The sequence below is a fragment of the Cynocephalus volans genome, chromosome 15 (genome assembly GCF_027409185.1).
Source record: "Cynocephalus volans isolate mCynVol1 chromosome 15, mCynVol1.pri, whole genome shotgun sequence".
Classification (NCBI taxonomy): Eukaryota; Metazoa; Chordata; class Mammalia; order Dermoptera; family Cynocephalidae; genus Cynocephalus; species Cynocephalus volans.
Window position 1 is genome coordinate 63265416 of NC_084474.1, and position 21670 is coordinate 63287085.

Here is a 21670-nt window from a genome sequence, read left to right on the forward strand (position 1 = left end):
TTACACACAGTTAGCTTTTTATAGTTACAGTTGTTGCTAATACATACAAAATTTAAATTCATACTAGAGTATAAATGTATTGATTTGTATTATTTCATATTCATTTTACTTTCAGGTTACAATTGGTAGCTACCCCTGTGTTGTAAAGGAAAGTAGTGACAGTTCTATTATGTGTTATATTGACCCTCAAAACTCAATGGATGTTGGCATCAGGGAAATTGTCACTTTGACTGTCTACAACCTGGGCACTGCTATCAACACAAGGTCCAATGAATTTGATAGGCGATTTGTACTTCTGCCAAACATGGACATGGTGTTGCCAAATGCAGGATCACCTACAGGGATGACAAGAGTGACCATCAAAGGCTCTGGATTCACAGTTTCTTCTGCAGGTGTAGAAGTCCTTATGGGTCGTTTCCCATGTAAAATTCTTTCGGTGAATTATACAGTCATTGAATGTGAGACATCTCCCGCTCCCCAACAGCTTGTGGATGTAAATCTTCTAATACATGGAGTGCCTGCCCAGTGTCAGGGGAACTGCAGCTTTTCATATTTAGAAAGCATCACTCCTTATATAACAAGAATTTTCCCAAATTCCATCAAAGGATCTGTGAAAGTTTTAATCGAAGGAGAAGGTTTTGGGTCTATCTTGGAGGACATTGCTGTATTCATTGGAAATCAACAGTTCAGAGCAATAGATGTTAATGAAAATAACCTCACTCTTCTCATGACTCCTCTCCCAGTCGGACTTCATTCTGTTAGTGTTGTGGTGGGAACTAAAGGCATGGCTCTGGGAAACCTGACCATCAGCAGCCCCGCAGTAGCATCTGTCTCACCAACTTCCGGAAGCATCGGTGGTGGAACTACTTTGGCAATTTCAGGAAATGGCTTCTATCCTGGCAACACCACAGTCATTGTTGGGGAGAACCCTTGTCAAATTATTTTTGTCAACTCCAGTGAAGTCTACTGCCACACTCCAGCAGGGACAGCTGGAGTGGTCGATGTGAAGATCTCTGTTAATTCAATTGCCTATCCACCTTTGTCATTTACATATGCCCTGGAAGACACTCCATTTCTCAGAGGAATTGTTCCAAGTAGAGGTACTCTAATAACTGCTTATTCATTATTTTTATATCATCTTGTCAGTAATATTTATTAATGTAGAATTAGAGTAATATTCTTAAATATTTACTAAGGTGTGTTTTTAGATAAATTTGTTAATCTAGTTAACACATTGGATTCAAAGTCTGAGTAGTCTTTATTTTGTGAAATTTTGCACATTTGGGGGGTAAGGTTTTTAGCCAAATTATAACTTTTATTTCAGAACAAAATCCCCATTTCCTTGACCTAAATTTCAAATGAGGACAAAATAGGCAAATACCTATGGACCAAAATTGGTAATTAATTGATGTAATTAATGTTGATATGGCACAAGAAACAACTGTTAAAATTTACAAGTAGTTAACCTTACTAACATTGAGAGTTTTTCAGAGTACCTTATTTCCATGAAACTCCAATTGATTATTAACTTATTAGCACAACAGAATTCTTTTTAAGGAGGTAGTTGGCATATTCAGGTGGAGAAAATATTATAAAGTAACATTTACTTAATTATGTAGCAGGATTTATTTTTCTAAGCTAAGAGTAGATTGAGATGTCTTCTTGGTCCTTTGTCATTATACTGTGCTGTTTCTTCAAGTTATTGGAATACTTATCATCTATGTAATGAATTCTGCAGAGGCCGCTGTAGTGTAGTGTTTGAGCACACGGCCTTGATGCCCAGGTTCAAATCTTGGTTCTTCTGCTTCCTAGTGATAAAACTTTGGACAAATTTTTTTAACATCAGTTTCCTTATATAGGCAGGTAACCATCTTACAAAGTTAAAGAAGTTAATTCATATAATGTAACTTAGAATAGTACATTTAATAAAGAACTACATTACAGGAAATGTATCAGGTTTGGGTAACATGCATTCTCTGCCTTCAAGAAGTTTGCTATTAAAATTTTCTTTAATATTCCTATTTCAAGTTTGCTAATTTAAAAGTAAATGTTAACAGTAGCAATAATATACTCTTTTCTCCATATATTTGTAACCATGCAAATAATAGCATATATTTCTTATTTCCATAAACCATTTCTCTTCCCATCTCTCTTTTTGAATGTCTCTTTCAAAACAATGTATTTGAAGGTATAAGAGACTTGTAGACAAATGGGAACTGAGCTATTTTATTTACTAAAGAGGCAGAATAGATCACACTTAGAGCAACATTGTTTCATTTGAAAGGAGAAATGATGTACAAATTAAAACGTTATGACTCATAAACATTTTATAGCTTGAATCTTAAAACTATTCTAACATAAATGTCTCAGTAATGTTAGTGGTCTTTATAATAATAATTTATAAATATAGTGATTTATATTTCAGTAATCCTTACTATGGTCAATTATATGGTAACTCTTACTATTACTACCTCAATTAAAATGAAACTACTACTTGAGGATTCAACATTTGCAACAAGTTATGTTGACTAATATCTATTCATTTAAAATTGGGGTATGCAGATATTCATTTGGGTGACCTGTGAAAAATTTCATATGTTTAATGCCCTCCATGCACATTTGCCAAAAGAAGGAAGCAAGAGAACAGACAGAAATACTTTGTTCTATGTACATTCATTCAAGGCATTAACACCAAAATTCACCTATAAGTCTTTAAATTAATTCATTTTTTCTGTATTTACTTATACCTAATTATTTATGTATCATACTTTGTTTATCAAGTTATATCTAATAAAAATATTTGAATTAAGAAAAATAGTCTATTCTCAAAAGAGTTGCTAATGTCAGGAAAAAAGCACCAAAAATAAAAAATATATGCCTCATTTCAAAAATATACTCCAACTCACCATACCCTGCTCAGATATTCATACTTTCTAACTCTGGATCTTTTCTCTTCTCTCTTCCTCTTTTTCCTGCTCACCTGCGTTAGTAACTTATGACTCAGTAGAACAGACAAAAGGGCTAGAAAATAAACATTGACATAAATCATTTCTGGTTAATATATAGTAGACTGTAGTGTATATTATAGTCAAAAAATATATGATAGACATGTATGGTTAATATTCATATTAGTTTAAAAACACTAGATATTATTTTATTTATAGAAGTAAAGAGATGAATGCATGTGTAGGTATTGGAATTTAGATATGTTTATATTGTTTGCTTTTTTTTTTTTTAAGGTGCACCAGGAACTGAAATTGAGATCACTGGATCTAACTTTGGAATTGATATCTTGGAAATTTCCGTGATGATAAGTAACATTTGGTGTAATGTAACCATGGTCAATGACAGTGTGCTGCGGTGCATCGTTGGAGATCAGGCTGGTGGCACTTTCCCTGTTATGATGCATCATATGACAAAGGGCTCTGCAGTGTCCACAGTTGTATTTGAGTACCCACTTAATATTCAAGATATTCACCCAAGCCAAGGTAGTCATGAATATGCAGGAACCTACAAATATTTTATATTATTTCAGTAAACATATTTTGTTTAGGAAAAAAATATGTTCTTCAAACACTGCTAAATTTATAGTTATTATGAAACATTAATAATATTTTTCTTTAATCATCAAAGAAGCATGTAAGAGTATTAATCATTTCAAAATATTAATTTAATGCCTTATATTTCTCTTAGTGCTGTATAATTATTTAAAATTTAACCCTACTTAAAATGACCAGGTTACATGTGGAAATTTTTTCTTATATCATGTTTAGACATGACTGTAATTGTTTCTACATAAATTAGTATTTTTTTCTGTTTGAAAATTATTTTAATGGTTAAAAACCTTAAGTAACTGTAACCAATACTATTCTTAATTAAAATAGCAATTTTTGTGTATTTTTTGATGCTCTGAAATTCTCTGTGATATCTCTTTTAAATAAAATTTTACTTCCTAGAAATAGTTTAACTATAATACCAAATATGACATTTACTCAGTGAAGATTTTAAAATGCTACAATCAAGAGATTCCATTGCATTTATATAGTGACATAATATAATTTCAGTTCTATGAATCTTTTTATTTAATGTAACTTACATCCATTTCAGATTTTGAAGTTAAGTTAAACAAATATATACACAGAGGAGGTTGTCTTTTAATTAGCTTTTCCCTTTTATTTGTCTTCACTAGGGAGTTTTGGTGGTGGTCAAACTATGACTGTGACAGGCACTGGTTTTAATCCACAAAATTCAACTATATTAGTTTGTGGCTCAGAATGTGCAATTGACAGACTTAGATCTGATTTTACAACATTATTATGTGAAATTCCACCTAATAATGGTAAGTTGTCAGAAAAAATAATGGCAGCCTTTGAGAAATGGTTAATTTTATAAATATCACAGTCTGAATATCCTTTTTCAAGTTGTTGGATTCTTTGGGGTAATTAAATCACTTTTATGGCTGTCCTGGCTTTAAACAATTTCTTCAGAACTTTGTTTTCTATGTTTACACATCTTTCAAGATTCATAAAATTTGGTTTAGACAAAATTGTTTATAGTAAATGGTAGTTGTGTAGTTTGTGACATAAATTGTCTTTGGCTTTTAGTTTATTGAGCATGCCAAATGGAGAACATATTTTTAGTTCCTATTAGAGTATTAGGTTTCCCTTGAAGATAGGATATCGTTATGAGTGTGAACCCTGGTGTATTGCCAAGCTGTGTATCTTTGGGCAAGTTACTTAACCTCTCTGTGACTCAGTTTCTTCATCTATACAGTGAAATTAATCACAGTAGCCTACTTTATAGGATTATTGTGAGGCTTAATAAATCCATGTATATAAGGATGGAATGATATCTAAAACATAGTGTACAGTTTGCTATTATTATTACTCTTATTTATTTTTAGTTAGTGGTTAAGAGCCTGGGCTCTGAGGAGTCTCTGTGTCTCAATTTTGCCACTTACTGTGTAACCCTAGCTAAGTAACTTAACTCTGCTCTGCTTCAGTTTCTCCATCTATTAAATGGAAATATTATTAAGTCTAATTCAGTGGGTTATTGTGAAGTTTAAATATCTGGTACTTTAGACAAAAAAAAATTAGTTATCATTTAACAAAATTTAAGAAGGTATTTAAGCAATATGAGTAATTCTAAATGAATAAAAAATGTTTTATGTGCAATTTTTTTTAACATTAGCAAAATTTGTGAAGCTTTCCTAATATTTCGGCCTCTTTCTCTGCCTTTTTAAACAAAGAATATTGAAGAAAATGTAACATTTTTTTGATGGGGCCTATCATTCCAACATCAGAGTTTGTATTTTGTTAAAAAATATGCAGCAATGCTGTCAAGATTTGTCAAGGATTTTAGGTTGTCTTAACATTGGTTCCACATCTTCTTTTTGCATTTTTTATCAGGTTTCTGTAGTTTCGCTGTCCTTACTTTGCCTTTAGCTGTCACTTCGTGCTCACTGCACCTGCCTTTAGCAGTTCTTTCCTCCTTTCTGCTTTAATTAGTGATGTTGGATCCCCTAGGCTTGGAAAACCAAGCAGGCAGGTTTGTAGAATTGTCTACAGTAACAGTCACCAAGGGAGGCCTGAGAGGTTTTTCTCTGTTGATAATGTGCATGAACTTTGTGATGTTTTTGGCTATTGCTAGAGGTCTTTATCACTTCACATATAGCCTGTGCATATTGGAAAGTGATTGCAGGGAAAGGAAGACGTAATTGAGAATGTTTGGGGTTTTGGAAATGAATAAGGGCTCGATGGCAGAACTATACTCAGTTTGATTTCTTCTCATAGGCAGGGGACCTGAGCAAGCCTGTGAAGTGACTGTGATCAATGGGAAAGATCTGTCACAGTCCACAACTCCATTTGTGTACACTGTGTCACTGACTCCGCTCGTCACTGAAATATCTCCCAAGAGAGGCAGTACAGCAGGGGGCACCAGACTTACAGTCATGGGATCAGGATTCAGGTACTGTCTTCACACACACATACATCAATGAGTATTTCTGGACTCAAGCCATTTTGCCTGCTTACTCTTATGCCAGGGCAGTGCTCAAATACACAGATGCTCCTCGACTTACAATACCATAAGTAAAAAATGCATTTAGTACCCCAATAACCCCACTGCAAAGTCAAAAATTCATACATAAGTTGAACAATCATTAAGTCCAGATACTCCTCAATTTACAATGGGGTTATACCGTGATAAACCCATCATAAAGTAGAAAAATGGTAAATCGAACCATCATAAACTGGGGACTGTCTGTAGTCATATAATGTGTGCCTATCTGCTCATAAGTCACACTTGAGGCACGAAATAGCACCAATAGCCAGGAAGTTTTCTCCAACACTGAAATATCTGCTGGTTCGTACAGTCCTATTTCCTGGCCTCTTAATCTCTTTGTTTACTTTTCTTCAACGGATATTTTGAAGTCTTAGTACTGAACAGAAAGTGTCAATTTACACTTTGATTGATCATTGGATAAGATAATTACTTTTGCAATAATACATATGAATAAAAGAATTTGACAGTGTGATCTAGAAATCTGAGAAAAATGTTTTGTTTTTCTCCTCTTTTCTTTACAGTGAAAACATAGAGGATGTTCACATCACCATAGCTGAAGCCGAATGTGATGCTGAGTACTCCAACAGAACACACATCATCTGCACGACAAATGCCCATACTCCTTCAGGCTGGGCTCCAGTTCATGTCCACATCAGAAGCATTGGCATGGCCACACTGGTAATAGCGTTGTTGGGTGTAGTAGTCACAGCAATAGGGGGTTGGCCAGTTGCCACTTGGTTAAAGCATGGTGCTGATAACAAGGTCAATGTTTGGATCTCTCTCCCGACCAGCCACAAAAAAAGGAAACCACAGCAATAGACAAAGAATGATCACATTGGGTAAAGATGAGTATACTAATTATCCTGATTTGACCATCATGTACTGTTAAAAAAAAAAAAAAAAAAAAGACAGAAAAAAAAAAGAAAAGAAAAACTAGCATTATGGAAGGTGGGCTAATTGGGAATAGATGTTTTCCTTTGATATCTCCAAAAAATAACTGAGTTGTGACTCTACTAAATTTAAAATAGCTTGCATTTTTGTTGCTTATTGCTAAAATTTTTCTTATTTAAGATTTTTAATTATTCTGGGTTGTGGGGTATTTGGTACTTTTTACTTTATTATTATTGTGAAATAAATCAAGGCAGCTCTCAAATAACATATTTAAAGCAGGTTATATTTTATTAGTAGTAAATGTTGATTGTTTTAGATCTTTTTTTAAGTGAATAAAAAATTCTGATAAAACCTATAGATTTAATAGTCTCTCATGCTCTATTACAGGATAATGCTGACTTCCTTTATGTTGATGTTTGGTCCTCCAGCTTCTCATGGGGAGGAAAATCTCCCCCAGAAGAAGGGTCACTTGTTGTTATTACAAAAGGACAGACAATTCTGCTGGATCAAAGTACACCTGTTCTGAAAATGTTGCTTATTCAGGGTAAATTTCTGAAAATCTGTTAATTAGACTCTGCCTATGGAATATTACCTGAGGTTGATTTAATCAAAATTCATTACTATGAACATCCACAGTTGTATCATGTTTTGAATACAGAGTGCAGAAGTGAATTTTCTAAATTGAGTATTACAATCAATTGTGGTTATATTATTTAGTGTATTGCAACCAGCACTTTTCTCAAATGAAATAGACTAGAAAAGACAGTGTATTGCATGCATATGAGAAGTATCTTTCAAAGTCTAAAGTTGTTTAATGAAACCTTTGTTTGAATAGTAGTGAGGGTATGTGCCAGCATGCCCATGCACTTGCATTTATTTGATCACAACAGTAAAACATATTTTCCACTTTGAAAAACACTGATATAGTGGGTCCTAGGGGTTATAAAATCATAAAGATTTGTCAAATTCTATACTATATGATTGCTCTTGGAAGCCAGGTTTTGATTCTCACCTTTGCCTGTGATCTGGCTTTTGATTGTTACCTGGGATTCTCTCTGGTCCTTGATATTCTGTTTTTGCCATAGAAAACTAAATAACACAACTATTACAATGGCATGAAAAGAAACATTACTTGGCAAGAATAAAGAGCTTGGGGCTTTAGTGCATAAACTTTACTATAATGGTTTTAGCTACTGAAAGACTTCTGCATTGTTAGTATTTTTTAACTTCTGAGATAATAGCAATGTTTCAGTTATTTAAAGTTATTAAATATTGTACATTTGGACTAGTAAATTTCTACTGTCTACAAATTTATATCAGTTTTATAAAAAATGTATTTTAGTACATTCTTTCATAATGCTAATCAGACTGTAGCTGTTGCTAGTGCAAATTAGTGGGTACAAGTACAGAGCTAATGTTGGCATTATAACAGTTTCTATAAACATGCTTTTCTTTGGCTGTAAATTATTTTTGTCCTTAATTTATATTTTGATGCCCTGTGTTTGTAGAACAAATATGTATGGATATGCTATTGAATAGCACTTAAAACAACAAACAGTTAAGGTAAAATAATCTGCCCTGAGATATGATTTTCTGTCAACTCCTGGGGTCTTCTCTGAAGTTTTTAAACTTTTATGCTGCAAAGAGCTGAAGTGAAGTTACATGCATAGCAATAGCAGGATATGGATGAAAATTGAATTTTAATTTACAAGATATTAGATAACTTTTAATGATACTTTTCCTTGTTATATATTTCAAAATTATGTGGTCCATAGGTGGAACTCTAATATTTGATGAAGTTGACATTGAACTCCAGGCAGAAAATATTCTAATTACAGATGGAGGGATTCTTCAGGTATATAAGAGAACATGCTACATATTCCTTTCTAACCTCTCTCCATTTCTTTTTGAAATACTGTGTATTGAATGGATAGTTAATTATACCAATCTCTCCTAAGTTTATCTTTGTTTAGGTAACTGTTTTAAGTATAAAATCCTTTGGGGGAAAGTTTCTAAGAGTATTCTTCTGCTTTTAATGGGAAGTTAATAGAGTATTCTCATAGAAAAGAATTTATAATAGAACGGAAAAAAAAGTTACCTCCGGAATGTGGCTAAAGTCAATCCAAAGACTTGGCTTAGTATATTTGGCTGACTAGAAAATTAAAGGTTTATTTTTTGGAAGAAAGATATGACCAACTGATCAATTAACTTTTTAAAGTGTGGAGAGAAAGGGAAAGAATTACTTTTGTGTCTTTAGAATTGCGGATATTGAGTTTTAGTTTTCTGAATGACGCTTGTGAAATCTCTTGCAGATTGGGACAGAAGCATCTCCGTTTCGGCACAAGGCTGTCATTACCTTGCATGGGCATCTGCGTTCTCTGGAGCTTCCTATATATGGTGCCAAAACCCTGGCTGTGAGGGAGGGAATCCTGGATCTGCATGGTACAGTGTCCAGAAAGGCTCAGGGAGTTGGTAGAGGAAGGACTAGCCGGGAAATCAGGGATAACCGTCCAGATAACACCCTCTACGTGAAAACTTGCTAGACTTCTCATGTCTTTCAATATCCTCGTTTTACCCTCTTTACCTCTTTCCTCCCCTTATCCAGACCAGGCAGGCCCCTACATACTATTGAAACTCAAAACTAAGGTCACACTTGGGGAAGTTGTTCTGGGCCTTGTCTATACCCTTCCTCTTAACCCTTTTCATGAGCTTCCAAACACCTTTTTTCCCCCTCAGTTTGCACTTACCACATCATGTATGAAAAGGTACTAAGTCCGGAAGGAGAAGGTTGTAATTTCTTATATTTGTATCTGAAAATAACCTCTATCTAAAATACAACAATAAATTTATAGTTGTACTTTTTATAAGTATCTCCAGGAAAATTGACAGTAAGTAAAAGTGATATTCATCATGTTTGCAGTATCAGGGTAGCTTATTATTTAAAAGAAGCATGATGTGAATCCTTTTTATATTGAAGTCTTCTATATTGCAGTAATCTATCTTTTTTATAAATATTTAATACCATAAACATGATATTCTATGGTCATAAATGTCCTACTTTGTGCTAAATATATAATTTCTTAGAAATTTACACATTTTATTTGTCTTTAGATTATCGATTTAAGTAATTCCTATCAATAATGACAAAGACACTACATCTCTGCCCATTCTGTCAATATTATCATACCACATTTATATTATGTACCTGTAAAGAGGATTGTCATAAAGTATATCATTGCAGGAGTATGTTTTTAAATTTTATAAAACTATACATCCTATTACAAACCTAATTGTTAGTTTTATAAAGTAAGAATTCTACATATTTCTTTTTTGAGAAATATGTAAAAATATGTAAAATGCTAAGGAAGGTAAAATGAATCTTCCCAAAATTGATTCAGTCCAGAAAAAGGATTAAAATGCATGAAGTTCTCAATACGGGAAAACATGTCTGAAGAAAAATATTCAGTTCATATGTTGGCTCCAGGTCTGCCTATTCCTGTGATCTGGACTCGATTGGCTCATACTGCAAAGGCAGGGGAAAAGACTTTAATTTTACAAGAAGCAGTAACGTGGAAAGCAGGAGATAACATTGTCATTGCAAGCACAGGACACAGGTATGATACCTTCTGGGCTTAATGATTTAGATTTGGAACTCAGATTTTTAAATTGTGTAAAAGAGGGTTGATTCAGATGGCTCATAACTATTTTACTTAAATTTAAAACCTCTAATAAAGAAACATGAACAGCCAAATACATATTTGTCAAATGTTAACATTTGGTTTATCACCAGTATGTTGAGTTATCATTGATTGGATTTACAATAAGAAAAAGTATAAATTTGAACCTATAAAATAAATGTATCCTAGTAAAATATTTTATTTGTTTTTCATGGTTAGATTCCCATGGAAGATTCCATTTGAAAAGAGCGTTCTATTATTAAAAACCATTTGAAAATATCTGACTTAGAGCTATAACTAAATACATTAATTAATGCAAAAAATGTAAATGAGCTTCTTTGTTTGAGGTCACCAAGGAATATGGTTGAAAGCAGCTAGTGAACTCTTTCTTATCTTATAGTCTTGGCAGTGGTTCCCATGGAGCAGAATTGTTAATAATGATTGAATATAAGGGAAGAAATTATTATAGAAAGAGTGATGATTAACACAACCTTTCAGGTGCCTGACATTTTACAATTGAAACTGCTTATGACCCGTAATTTCTGCTTAATTACGTATTTTGGCAAATAAATAAAAGGAAGAAAATTAATATAGCTACACCAAGTATATTAGGGGTGGGGACAAGAGGAGCCTTATTTTTGCTTTATTGTTAAAATTACAGAAAATAGTAAAATTGGATATTGTTGTGTTTATCAGGGAACAAATAGTAATTTATGACAATAAACAGCTAAATTATATTAAGTCCATGATTCAATTTAAAATTAAAATTCAAAATGGCATTTTGAGTTTGCTATTTTCCAAGTTAAAAATAGACTTGCAGATGTTAGGGAGAGTTAAATATACACTTAGCTTTATAAGTGCCTGTTTTTTACTGCCCTTTGAGGAAATTTTAATTACATAATAGCAAAATAAAAAAAGCAGGAAAATGACAGGGTTTATTAATAGAACAGAAAACCCTCATTTGTAGCTTTCCTGTACGAAATAAAAAAGTAAACTTAGAATTTAAATTAGGGCTATTTAGTTTTTGGAAACAAGAATTAAGGAGTTCCCCATCAAATCTAACTCATTGATTACTATTTCATTGGTAAATTCTACTTGAGAGTTTGTAAAACCGCTGGGTAAGAAAGACTTCTGAAATCAGTCGGCCTGTGTCCAATTATAAGTTTAAGCAACTAAATTGTGTACCCCTTACCAACCCTGCAGCCATATTATTTCACCTCTGTGCTTCAGTGAAATTGGAATGCTATTAGTATCAACCTCATAGATTATTGTAAGGCTTAAAAGAGTTAATACATGTAAAGAACTTAGAGCAGAATTTGTCTCCAAGTAAGTGCGATATAAGTGTTAGTTATTACTACAAAAGAAAGAAAGGTATGTATAGGCACACACTATATAAAAATGCTTTTCAGAACCTTCTTTTATAAAGAAATTGCTGTATCCCCTAAATATAAGGGAATTCAAAAGAAGCCAGCCTAAACCTGTTTTTCATGCCGTCTGTGGGATCTTGTACTATTGCTTGACTCTTATCTCTAAGACTCCTTAATCTCCGCCTCTCCCTGGCCCTTCCCCCGACAGGTCCTTCCTTGGGTCTTGTGAAATCATTGGTCTCCCCATCCAGCCATCGTCTTGATACACAACTTTTTTCTCCTGTCTCTTCTAGCTTCTTTCTCTTTTTGTTCTTTATTTTTGAAAAATCATTAATCTACTTGAATATATGCCCATTTCTTCTATTCCATCCTTGCCATCTATTTCTTTCTTTAAACCCCTACAGTCTAAATTTCTTCTTCACAAAAACTTTCCCAGTGACCTTCTAATTACCATTAGTCTTCACTTTCTGCGCATCACCATGCTCTTTTGCTTCTGCCCTTGAAATGTTTCTTCTATCAGCTTTCTCTGCTCTCATTTTAACACAGACTCTCAGTCCCTCACGCCTAGAATGTTACATCATATTCCTCATTTGGGCTGTATTCCGCTTTCTTCCCCGTATGAATTCATTCTTCATTAATTTGTTCAATCAATCAAAAACCATTATTGAGTTGTAACAGGTACTGTACTGAGTGCTTAGCATACAAAATTATTCAACAGGTCTCTTGCCTGGAGGAACAGGGAGGCCAGTGGAAGGGACAGAAAAGTAGATATTTCATAGGACTGTGAAGGGGTTGCTCTGAGCACTAACGGGGCATTATGCAGAGTATATTGGGAATCCAGAGGAAGGGCTGGGAAAATTGAGATTGCTGACTTATTAATCTATTTCACATGGGGCACTGTCAATAAAACTGGCATTTAAAGGAGGAAAAGGATTTGCTAAGGCAGAGAAGAGTGAAAAGGGAACTTCAGGAAGACACAGAGATGACTTCTCTATGCTTACCTCTGTTAGCAGCACCAGTAACACTTTAGTAGATAATACACAATCAGGCATTGACATATTGTCTCTTAAAATCAGGGACACTTTCTACTTGGTATTTAGCTCTAGGCCTAGAAAACAAGCTAGACCCTCAATAAATGTTTGCTGAATGGCTAAATAACATGATGTATACATAACAGAATTGGCAAGTCCCTTTTGCTGTGGAATTTTGGGTATATTGGAGAAAAGGTAGATGTGAGACTTCCTAAACTTCAATGTAAGGCTTTCTTTTCCCTGCTCAGGAACCTCCAGTGATTTCTCTCTGTAAGGTTTTCTCAACTTTGACACAGTTGACATTTTGGGCCAGATAATCTTTGTTGTGTGGGGCCGTCCTGTGTATTATAGGATGCTTAGAAACATTACTGGCCTCTACCCGCTAGACGCCAGTGGCAACCCCCTGTTGTGACAACGAAAAATGTCCCCAGGCATTGTCAAATACCCCCTGAGGAGATAAAATGATCCTCAGCTGAAAACCTCTGACTATGATCCTCAAAGGTATAAATGAATAGTTTTATTGAATTCCTTTTAGAAGCTAGTATGGTTCTATGAACAAACATAGCACTTAGAAAATATTTAATTTAATAAAAATTCATCTATAAAACTTATCCAGTTACTCTAAAAAAAGGTAAAATACTTAATTCAAACTCCTCTTCAGAATTTTGTATGACATAAAAACATTTTCCATTTTACAAATGAGGTGTTCAAAACGGCATAAAACAAATATGCCAAAACAGTGTAATGTCAATTTATATTAATTTTGAAAGTTTTTTGTTAAAATTCTTACAGACACAGTCAACGAGAGAATGAAAAGAGGACCATAGCATCTGTATCTGCTGATGGCAAAAACATAACACTAACCAGTCCACTGAATTACACACACTTAGGGATTACTGTCACACTTCCTGATAAAACTCCGTTTGAAGCAAGGGCAGAAGTTGGAATTCTTACAAGAAATATTCTGATAAGAGGATCTGATAACGTGGAGTGGAATAACAAAATTCCAGCATGTCCTGATGGATTTGACACAGGTAATTTTAGCAGCTATCAAGCCACTAGTATGGTCATACCACAAATTTCAAAATTTAATTGGTTTATATGGAAATACATTTTTTAATTTTAACTTACAAGTCTGTCTTGTAAATATCATTAGAGGGGGAAATTTGGAAATGCTGATCGTGTTTTTAAGTAACATAAAAGTATTTGCAATGTATTGAAGAAAAATAGTTAACGTTAACACTGTGATGGGAAAAATACGCTTGGATTTTGTTAATAAAGTCTTTTTTTCTATGCTTATGATTTCTCGTTATATGTTTAGATTAGATCTTGATGATTACAGCTTTACATATTATGGTCAAGAAGCTGCTGATTTAGACTTACCCAGAAAATGGAGAAAACTATATTTGACGATGGCGTAAAAATTTTGTTTAGCAAATCTTTGATTCATCAATGCTTTTTCTGTTTTCCAGAATCTTCAGTCCATGAGAATAGTGTATGTGAGAGTGGCTTCATTGTAGATTAGATAGTTCAACTAATAATTCCTAGACAGACGGTGGATAGATGGGCAAGTGGATAGCTGGAATGATAAGGAGATAGATATATAGGTATATACATACAAGCCAATCAGGGTAGGCTAAGTCAGAATTTCTCAGCTTCAGCACTTATTCCATTTTGGCTCAGAAAATTCCTTGCGATAGGGCACTGTCCTGTGTGTTGTAGGCCTCTACCAGCTAAATTGCAGTAACACTCTTTATAACTGTGTCAAACAAAATGTTTTCAGAAATTGTAAAAATGCTCCTGGAGGGCAAAATCACCTCCAGGTAAGAGCCACTGGGCTATTATATATATATGCTCTATTAATAAACAAGCCCTAAATCTCAGTGATTTAAAATGATAAAGGTTTATTTCTCATTCATGCTATGTGTGTCCAAAATGGGCCAAGAGGGGCCTCTGCTCATTATAATCACTCCAGGATCCAGGCTGGTGGAGGCTGCATCTCAACATGGGCCTGCATGGTCTCTGAGGCAATAGATGAAATGGCTGAAGGGTCAAGCACCAGAATTTAATTGCTTTGGTTCTGAAGTGACACGTGTCTCTTTTACTCAGGTGTCATTGGTCAGAACTGAATCCATGGCTGAACCTAACTTCAAGGGAGTCAGCGCAAGCCCCTGTATATGCCTAGGTAGGAGAGAACTGGATATTGGTGAACCTTACTGATGTTTACCACAGTTCTCTCACATATAGTAGGAAGCACAATGTATTTTACAAGACTTAAATATTTTATGTAATCATTAACATCATTGCAATACTATAAGTAGTTGAATAATACAGATACAGCTTAGATAATAGCCTTTTCTTCAACGTGAGGTATAAGACAAAACTCATTAGATATGATGTCAAAGGACCTATATTTTGATTCCAGTTCATCTGCATCAAGGCTCATAATGTACATGAAACTTAATTTCATCCTGTTTAAAATACATATACTTCCTGTTTTGCCTACTTAAACTATGGTTGTAAGAATTAAGTGACGTAATGCATATTCTAGTGCTATTCCAGTATAAGATTGCATTAATTATGTTAATCCCCGAATCTTGGCAGAAAGCTTCAGAAATAATAAAATAAAATATCTTTTTGATGATTTAGTCAACCATTCAAATATTTATTTAGTATCCTCTGTGAAAAATATTGCAGTAAATACTGTAGGGAATGCAAAGGTGAACAAAACAAACTACTTACCTTTCTTGCTATCTAGAAGAGGAGATGATGTACATACAAATAATAATATTTCAGGATGAGATCAAAATTATTTGTCAATAAAAAGATAAATTAATTATGAGAAAAAAATCTGTAATATAAGAGGATTGTGACATTTTTTTCTTTTATGCTGCTTTAAAAATATTTTTAAAGGTGAATTTGCTACACAGACATGTCTCCAAGGGAAGTTTGGAGAAGAAATAGGAAGTGACCAGTTTGGAGGCTGTATTATGTTCCATGCTCCTGTACCTGGTACTAACATGGTAACTGGGAGAATAGAACATGTAGAGGTAAGAGGCATTATTATTAAATCACAGTGGTTTGCCCAAGTTATCCATACAATGAACCTATGTTGAGCTCTTGCTGTTTCCATATGCTATTTATAATCTGGTAGGGAAGACAGATAAGTAAGCAGACAATTTTAATACACTCAATTATTCACCCATTTGATTATTTCAAAATTTTCTCACTTTTTTCACACCTTATGTCCACTTTATCAACAAATTCAATTTTTTCTACCCACAAAGTACTATATCTGGAATTCACTTTCTTTCCACCACCTTCACCGGATCCAGAACCCAAGTCACCATCACTTCTCACCTGAACTACTGTGATTTTCTCCTAACTGGTCTTCCTGCTTCCACCCTTGCTCCAACAGAGTCTCCACACCACAGCCAAAGTGAAATTTTAGAAGCATAAATCCTATCTTGTTACACCCTATTTAAAATGCTTCAAAGGCTTCATATTGCATCTAAAAGAAAAAGTCCAAGTCCTTCCCATAGGACTCACATGATCTGACTCCCAGCTACCCTCGGACTTTATCTGCTGTGACTACACCTGTTGCTCATGCCATGCTAGCCACACAGCCTCCTTGTGAGAGCATGTCAAGTGTGTTCCCATCTAATACTTTTTGCACTTGTTCTTCATTCTGCTTGGAATTTTCCATCAAATACTTGTGTAGTTCAGTGTCTCATTTTAGCCTGGTCTCTTCTCAAATGTTATTTTTCTTGTGGGGACTTTTCTCACCATCTTTATTTAAAATTGCTGCCCAAACCCCTGTTTCCCTTATTTACTCCTAACTCCTAATACGATATCTGTTTTTTTGTTTATGTTCAATCTCTCCTTCTAAAACATAAGCTCAGTTATTTCAGAGTCTTTTTCTAGTTTTATGCTGATTCCATTGCTGCTGTAACAATGCATGGTATATAGTAGATTCTCAAATGATTATTAATTGAACAAACTAACAAATAAATATGTGTGTTATTTCTAAAATATTAGGAGCTCCTCTGCATCTTATGCATATTTAATTTATATAATCATGGTTTGGCACAGTTTTTAAGTATTCAGTAGAAGCATGGAAGGAAAGAAGGAAGGAAGACAGGGAGTGAAGGAGGGAGGAAGAAAGGAACATATAATCTATAAATCCCTTAAACTGGGGACACCTAGACTTTGTTGATGGTGACCTAGTCAACACCACCATTTTGTGAAACTCCCCTTCTCCTAAGAGATGCTACATGTGTGACATCTGAAATATGAACTGAGTGAGGTTGCCAGGGTTGGTCTGTGTATTAAATATTAGTAATAGTTAGATTTTTATTTTTATATGCAGAACGAAAATAAATAGATGGCCTAATATTTTCTTTCCTTACCCCATGGCATTATATAGTACATATACATACACATTCACACACACTGGCACCCTCTGTATTAGATTATTAGATCATAGACTGTTTCAAAGGAGGCACAGAAGAGTGGTTAATAAGAGCACCAACTCTAGAGTCAGACCAACTTGCGTTTTGAGGGTTTTTTTAATCCATTCTGATAATCTCTGCATTTTATTTTATTTAACTTTAATTTTTTATTGAAACATTGATTGTACATATTTATGGGGTATAGAATAATTTTTTAGTACATGTATATAATGTGTGCTGATCTATTCAGAATACAACTTAGGTTTAAGTGGAGCTTTGTGACCATGATCATAATATTCAGCTTTACTAAACTTCAATTTGTGCATCTGCAAAATGAATTGGCTATTTCATAGGATTATGGTAAAGACTATGATCATGCATATAAAACACTTAGCACAATATTTGGCTCATGGCAAACATTCAAGAAATGTTTCTTATTAATAGATATGAATCAAAATAAATGAGAAAAAAAAGTCTTTTAAGAGGTTTGATTTTTTAGAACACAAAAGTTTAGTAATAGACTGAGGTAAAAAGTGGAAGAGTCAAAGATGGCTTTTTTAAAAAATTTTAACTTCTCAATAAACATTGTAGTTGATTTTTGTGACCCTTTACCCATTCCTCTTCCACTCTCCCTCTCTCCTCTCCCCCCACTACATTATATCTGTTCACTTTTCTTAACAAGTTCAAGGAATCGTTGTGATTGTTGTGTCTTCTCCCTCCCCCAACCCTTTATTTGCTTGTGTGTTTATTTATTTATTTATTTTTAGCTCCCACAAATAAGTGAGAATGTGGTATTTCTCTTTCTGTGCCTGACTTGTTTCACTTAATATAATTTTCTCTAAGTCCATCCATGTTGTTGGGAATGGTAGTATTTCATTCTTTTTTATAACAGAGTAGAATTCCATTGTGTAGATATACCACAGTTTCCTTAGTCAGGATGGCTAATACACAAAAGACTGAGAATGACAAGTGCTGGAGAAGTTGTGGAGAAAAAGGAACTCTTGTACACTGTTGGTGGGACTGCAAAATGGAGCAGCCTTTATGGAAAATGGTATGGAGGTTCTTCAAACAATTACAGATAGATCTACCATATGACCCAGCTATCCTACTGCTGGGAATATACCCAGAGGAATGGAAATCATCATGCTGAAGGGATACCTGTTCTCTATTGTTTATTGCAGCATTATTTACAATAGCCAAGAGTTGGAACCAGCCCAAATGTCCATCATCAAAGATGGCTTTTGTTCACTTATTCCTTCATTTTGTAACAAATGTGGCCTATTATACATTGTATAAAACAAGGTGGGTTGGAGGTTAAATAGCATTTTCAAATGATAAACATGAATAATTTGGAAGATATAAATGCATCAATAATAATTGATATAAAACTGGAGATTATTTTGAAGCAAGATAATATGAACCAGGCAAACTCTGAATCTATGTAGATCACTAAATAGCTGTGATTTCGGGGCTTGACAGGTATTTCATGCTGGCCAGGCGTTCCGGTTGGGGCGATATCCAATACATTGGCACCTGCTCGGAGACTTACAGTTTAAGTCCTATGTAAGAGGCTGTGCAATTCACCAGGCTTATAACAGGGCTGTTACTATCCATAACACACACCACCTTCTCATTGAGAGGAATATTATATATGACATCAAAGGAGGAGCATTTTTTATAGAAGACGGTATTGAATATGGCAATATCCTGCAATATAACTTGGCAGTATTTGTACAGCAAAGCACTAGTCTACTGAATGATGATGTGACCCCGGCTGCATTTTGGGTAACCAACCCGAACAATACCATACGACACAATGCAGCTGCTGGTGGCACTCACTTTGGTTTTTGGTACCGAATGAACAACCACCCAGATGGGCCATCCTATGACCGAAACATTTGCCAAAAAAGAGTTCCTCTTGGAGAATTCTTTAACAATACTGTTCATTCTCAAGGTTGGTTTGGATTGTGGATCTTTGAAGAATATTTCCCCATGCAAACGGGATCTTGTACTTCTACAGTGCCAGTACCTGCAATATTTAATTCACTTACTACTTGGAATTGTCAAAAAGGCGCTGAATGGGTTAATGGAGGTGCTCTTCAGTTCCACAACTTTGTGATGGTAAATAACCATGAGGCTGGAATCGAGACCAAAAGGATTCTGGCTCCTTATGTTGGAGGCTGGGGTGAAACCAGTGGGGCAGTGATTAAAAATGCCAAAATAGTTGGTCATCTCGATGAACTGGGAATGGGGTCTGCATTTTGCACGTCAAAAGGCCTGGTTCTACCATTTAGTGAAGGCTTGACAGTATCATCTGTACATTTTATGAACTTTGACCGTGTCAACTGTGTAGCTTTGGGAGTGACATCCATCACTGGAGTTTGCGATGACAGATGTGGAGGTTGGAGTGCAAAATTTGTTGACATCCAGTATTTTCACACACCGAACAAGGCCGGCTTTCGATGGGAACACGAAGTGGTGCTGATTGATGTTGATGGTTCACTTACAGGTAATGTTATTTTTTAATTTGTGATCAAATACATTGGAAATATGTTTGTGTTAACACAGAATTGAATTGTTAAAGCAGACTCATGTGCATCACAGATCTTATGCAGTAGCAAACTGTACTCGTGATTTAAAGGATATAGGTAAGTACCAGACACAAATGAGATATTCTTTTCTGGAAGAGCCACAAACTTTCAGAGGCAGCCTCCAAATGTGTTCTCTTTCTTCTGCATTTACACTTTGATTTTGAATTAACAGAAAATTTTGAGCAATATTTATGGAAATATTGATCACAAAAGGAAGCCAGTTCAGTTTTAGAACACCTCCATTTTATACTCAGTTAAATGCACAGATAAGAAACTGCTCACATGACTACCCAAATTCTCCAGCCAGTCGTGCCTCATAAACAGGTAGATTGCAGGTTTATTTACACAAGCAATATAGGCAGACTGGATAAATCCTTGCTAAAATACTTCAAAGACAAGTAAGTGACAAGCCTACTATTAACCCTTTTATTCCAAACTAAATTCTAAATTTGGAATTTGTTCATAAGAGTACCAAAAGAGAACAAAATATGTTGTAGGTTAAAATTATTTAGTCTTTTAAGTTTAGAGTATGTCACATTCTTCTGAAAATATTCATGATTTCTAGAATTTAACATCTTTACAAATTGTTAATGATACAAAATTGTCTAAATAAGATAACAGTGGAAAGAAGAAAAAACACACAAAAAGCAAAAAATGATTAATTAAACAAATAAATAAGATAGAAAGATGTGTGTGTTGAGGAGTACTGAATAACACTTAGTAAGAGAGAGCCAATTGGCAGGTAAACCAACTGATACTAATGATTTATTTTTGAGAGACCCTTTGAAAGAAGACTCATCTCAATATTCAAATGAACTGAGTTCTCAATCACAGTTGTTGACTTCTGTCTCCTATTCTAATTGTGGATTTAAAGGAGAATATTTGGATGCTTTTGATATATAAAGCTTTGTGTTATATATCAAAAGCTTTTATTGGTTTACTTAGTTCAGCTTAGGTTTTTAGTGTTAGTCGGTAGTCTATCAGTTAAGAGTACAGGCTTAATGGTCAGACTACCTGGATTTGAATCCTTCTGAGTGTCCTTGACCAAGTTACTTATCCCACTTCCCATCTGCTACTTTGACTCTTGTGGGTGCTTCAGATCCTGTGTTTCAGCTACATCCACAATAAAATTCCTGACCAGTCCACTGCAAAGCTTCTGTATGAGGTCCTCTTACCCCCTTGAAAGAAACAAAAAAAAAATTACTATGACTATTAGATTTTACTGGTGGTAATGTGCGTCACAGTACCTGTGTATTGCAGACTGGTTTTTGTTTTCCAATGTGAAATAGAAAACATGCTGTTTGTGTTTGTTTTCCAGGGCACAAGGAATACACCGTCATTCCACACAGCTCTTTGTTAGACCCTTCTCATTGCACGCAAGAAGCCGAGTGGAGCGTTGGGTTCCCAGGATCAGTCTGTGACACCTCAGTCAGCTTCCACCGTTTAGCATTCAACAAGCCCTCCCCAGTATCTCTGCTTGAAAAGGATGTGGTTCTCTCAGACTCTTTTGGTAAGTGGAATATAATAGTTTAAACCCTTAATTTAAATATATCCTCCTAAACTTTTGTCATTATCTTCTTGTGTTGTTACTTGATGGTT

General features: G+C 34.6%; 1 protein-coding gene across 1 annotated transcript in view; it reads left to right on the top strand.

The window, feature by feature from the left end:
• PKHD1L1 (PKHD1 like 1) overlaps window positions 1-21670 on the top strand; it is a 157128-nt gene that overhangs the window by 72052 nt on the left and 63406 nt on the right. The window contains exons 38-50 of the mRNA XM_063079268.1: window positions 116-1100; window positions 3240-3488; window positions 4190-4339; window positions 5793-5967; window positions 6585-6741; window positions 7342-7498; window positions 8730-8809; window positions 9267-9396; window positions 10439-10568; window positions 13822-14063; window positions 15943-16079; window positions 18960-19989; window positions 21390-21581. Coding sequence (XP_062935338.1) covers window positions 116-1100; window positions 3240-3488; window positions 4190-4339; window positions 5793-5967; window positions 6585-6741; window positions 7342-7498; window positions 8730-8809; window positions 9267-9396; window positions 10439-10568; window positions 13822-14063; window positions 15943-16079; window positions 18960-19989; window positions 21390-21581 — 3814 coding nt within the window. The remainder of the gene's footprint in view (window positions 1-115; window positions 1101-3239; window positions 3489-4189; window positions 4340-5792; window positions 5968-6584; window positions 6742-7341; window positions 7499-8729; window positions 8810-9266; window positions 9397-10438; window positions 10569-13821; window positions 14064-15942; window positions 16080-18959; window positions 19990-21389; window positions 21582-21670) is intronic.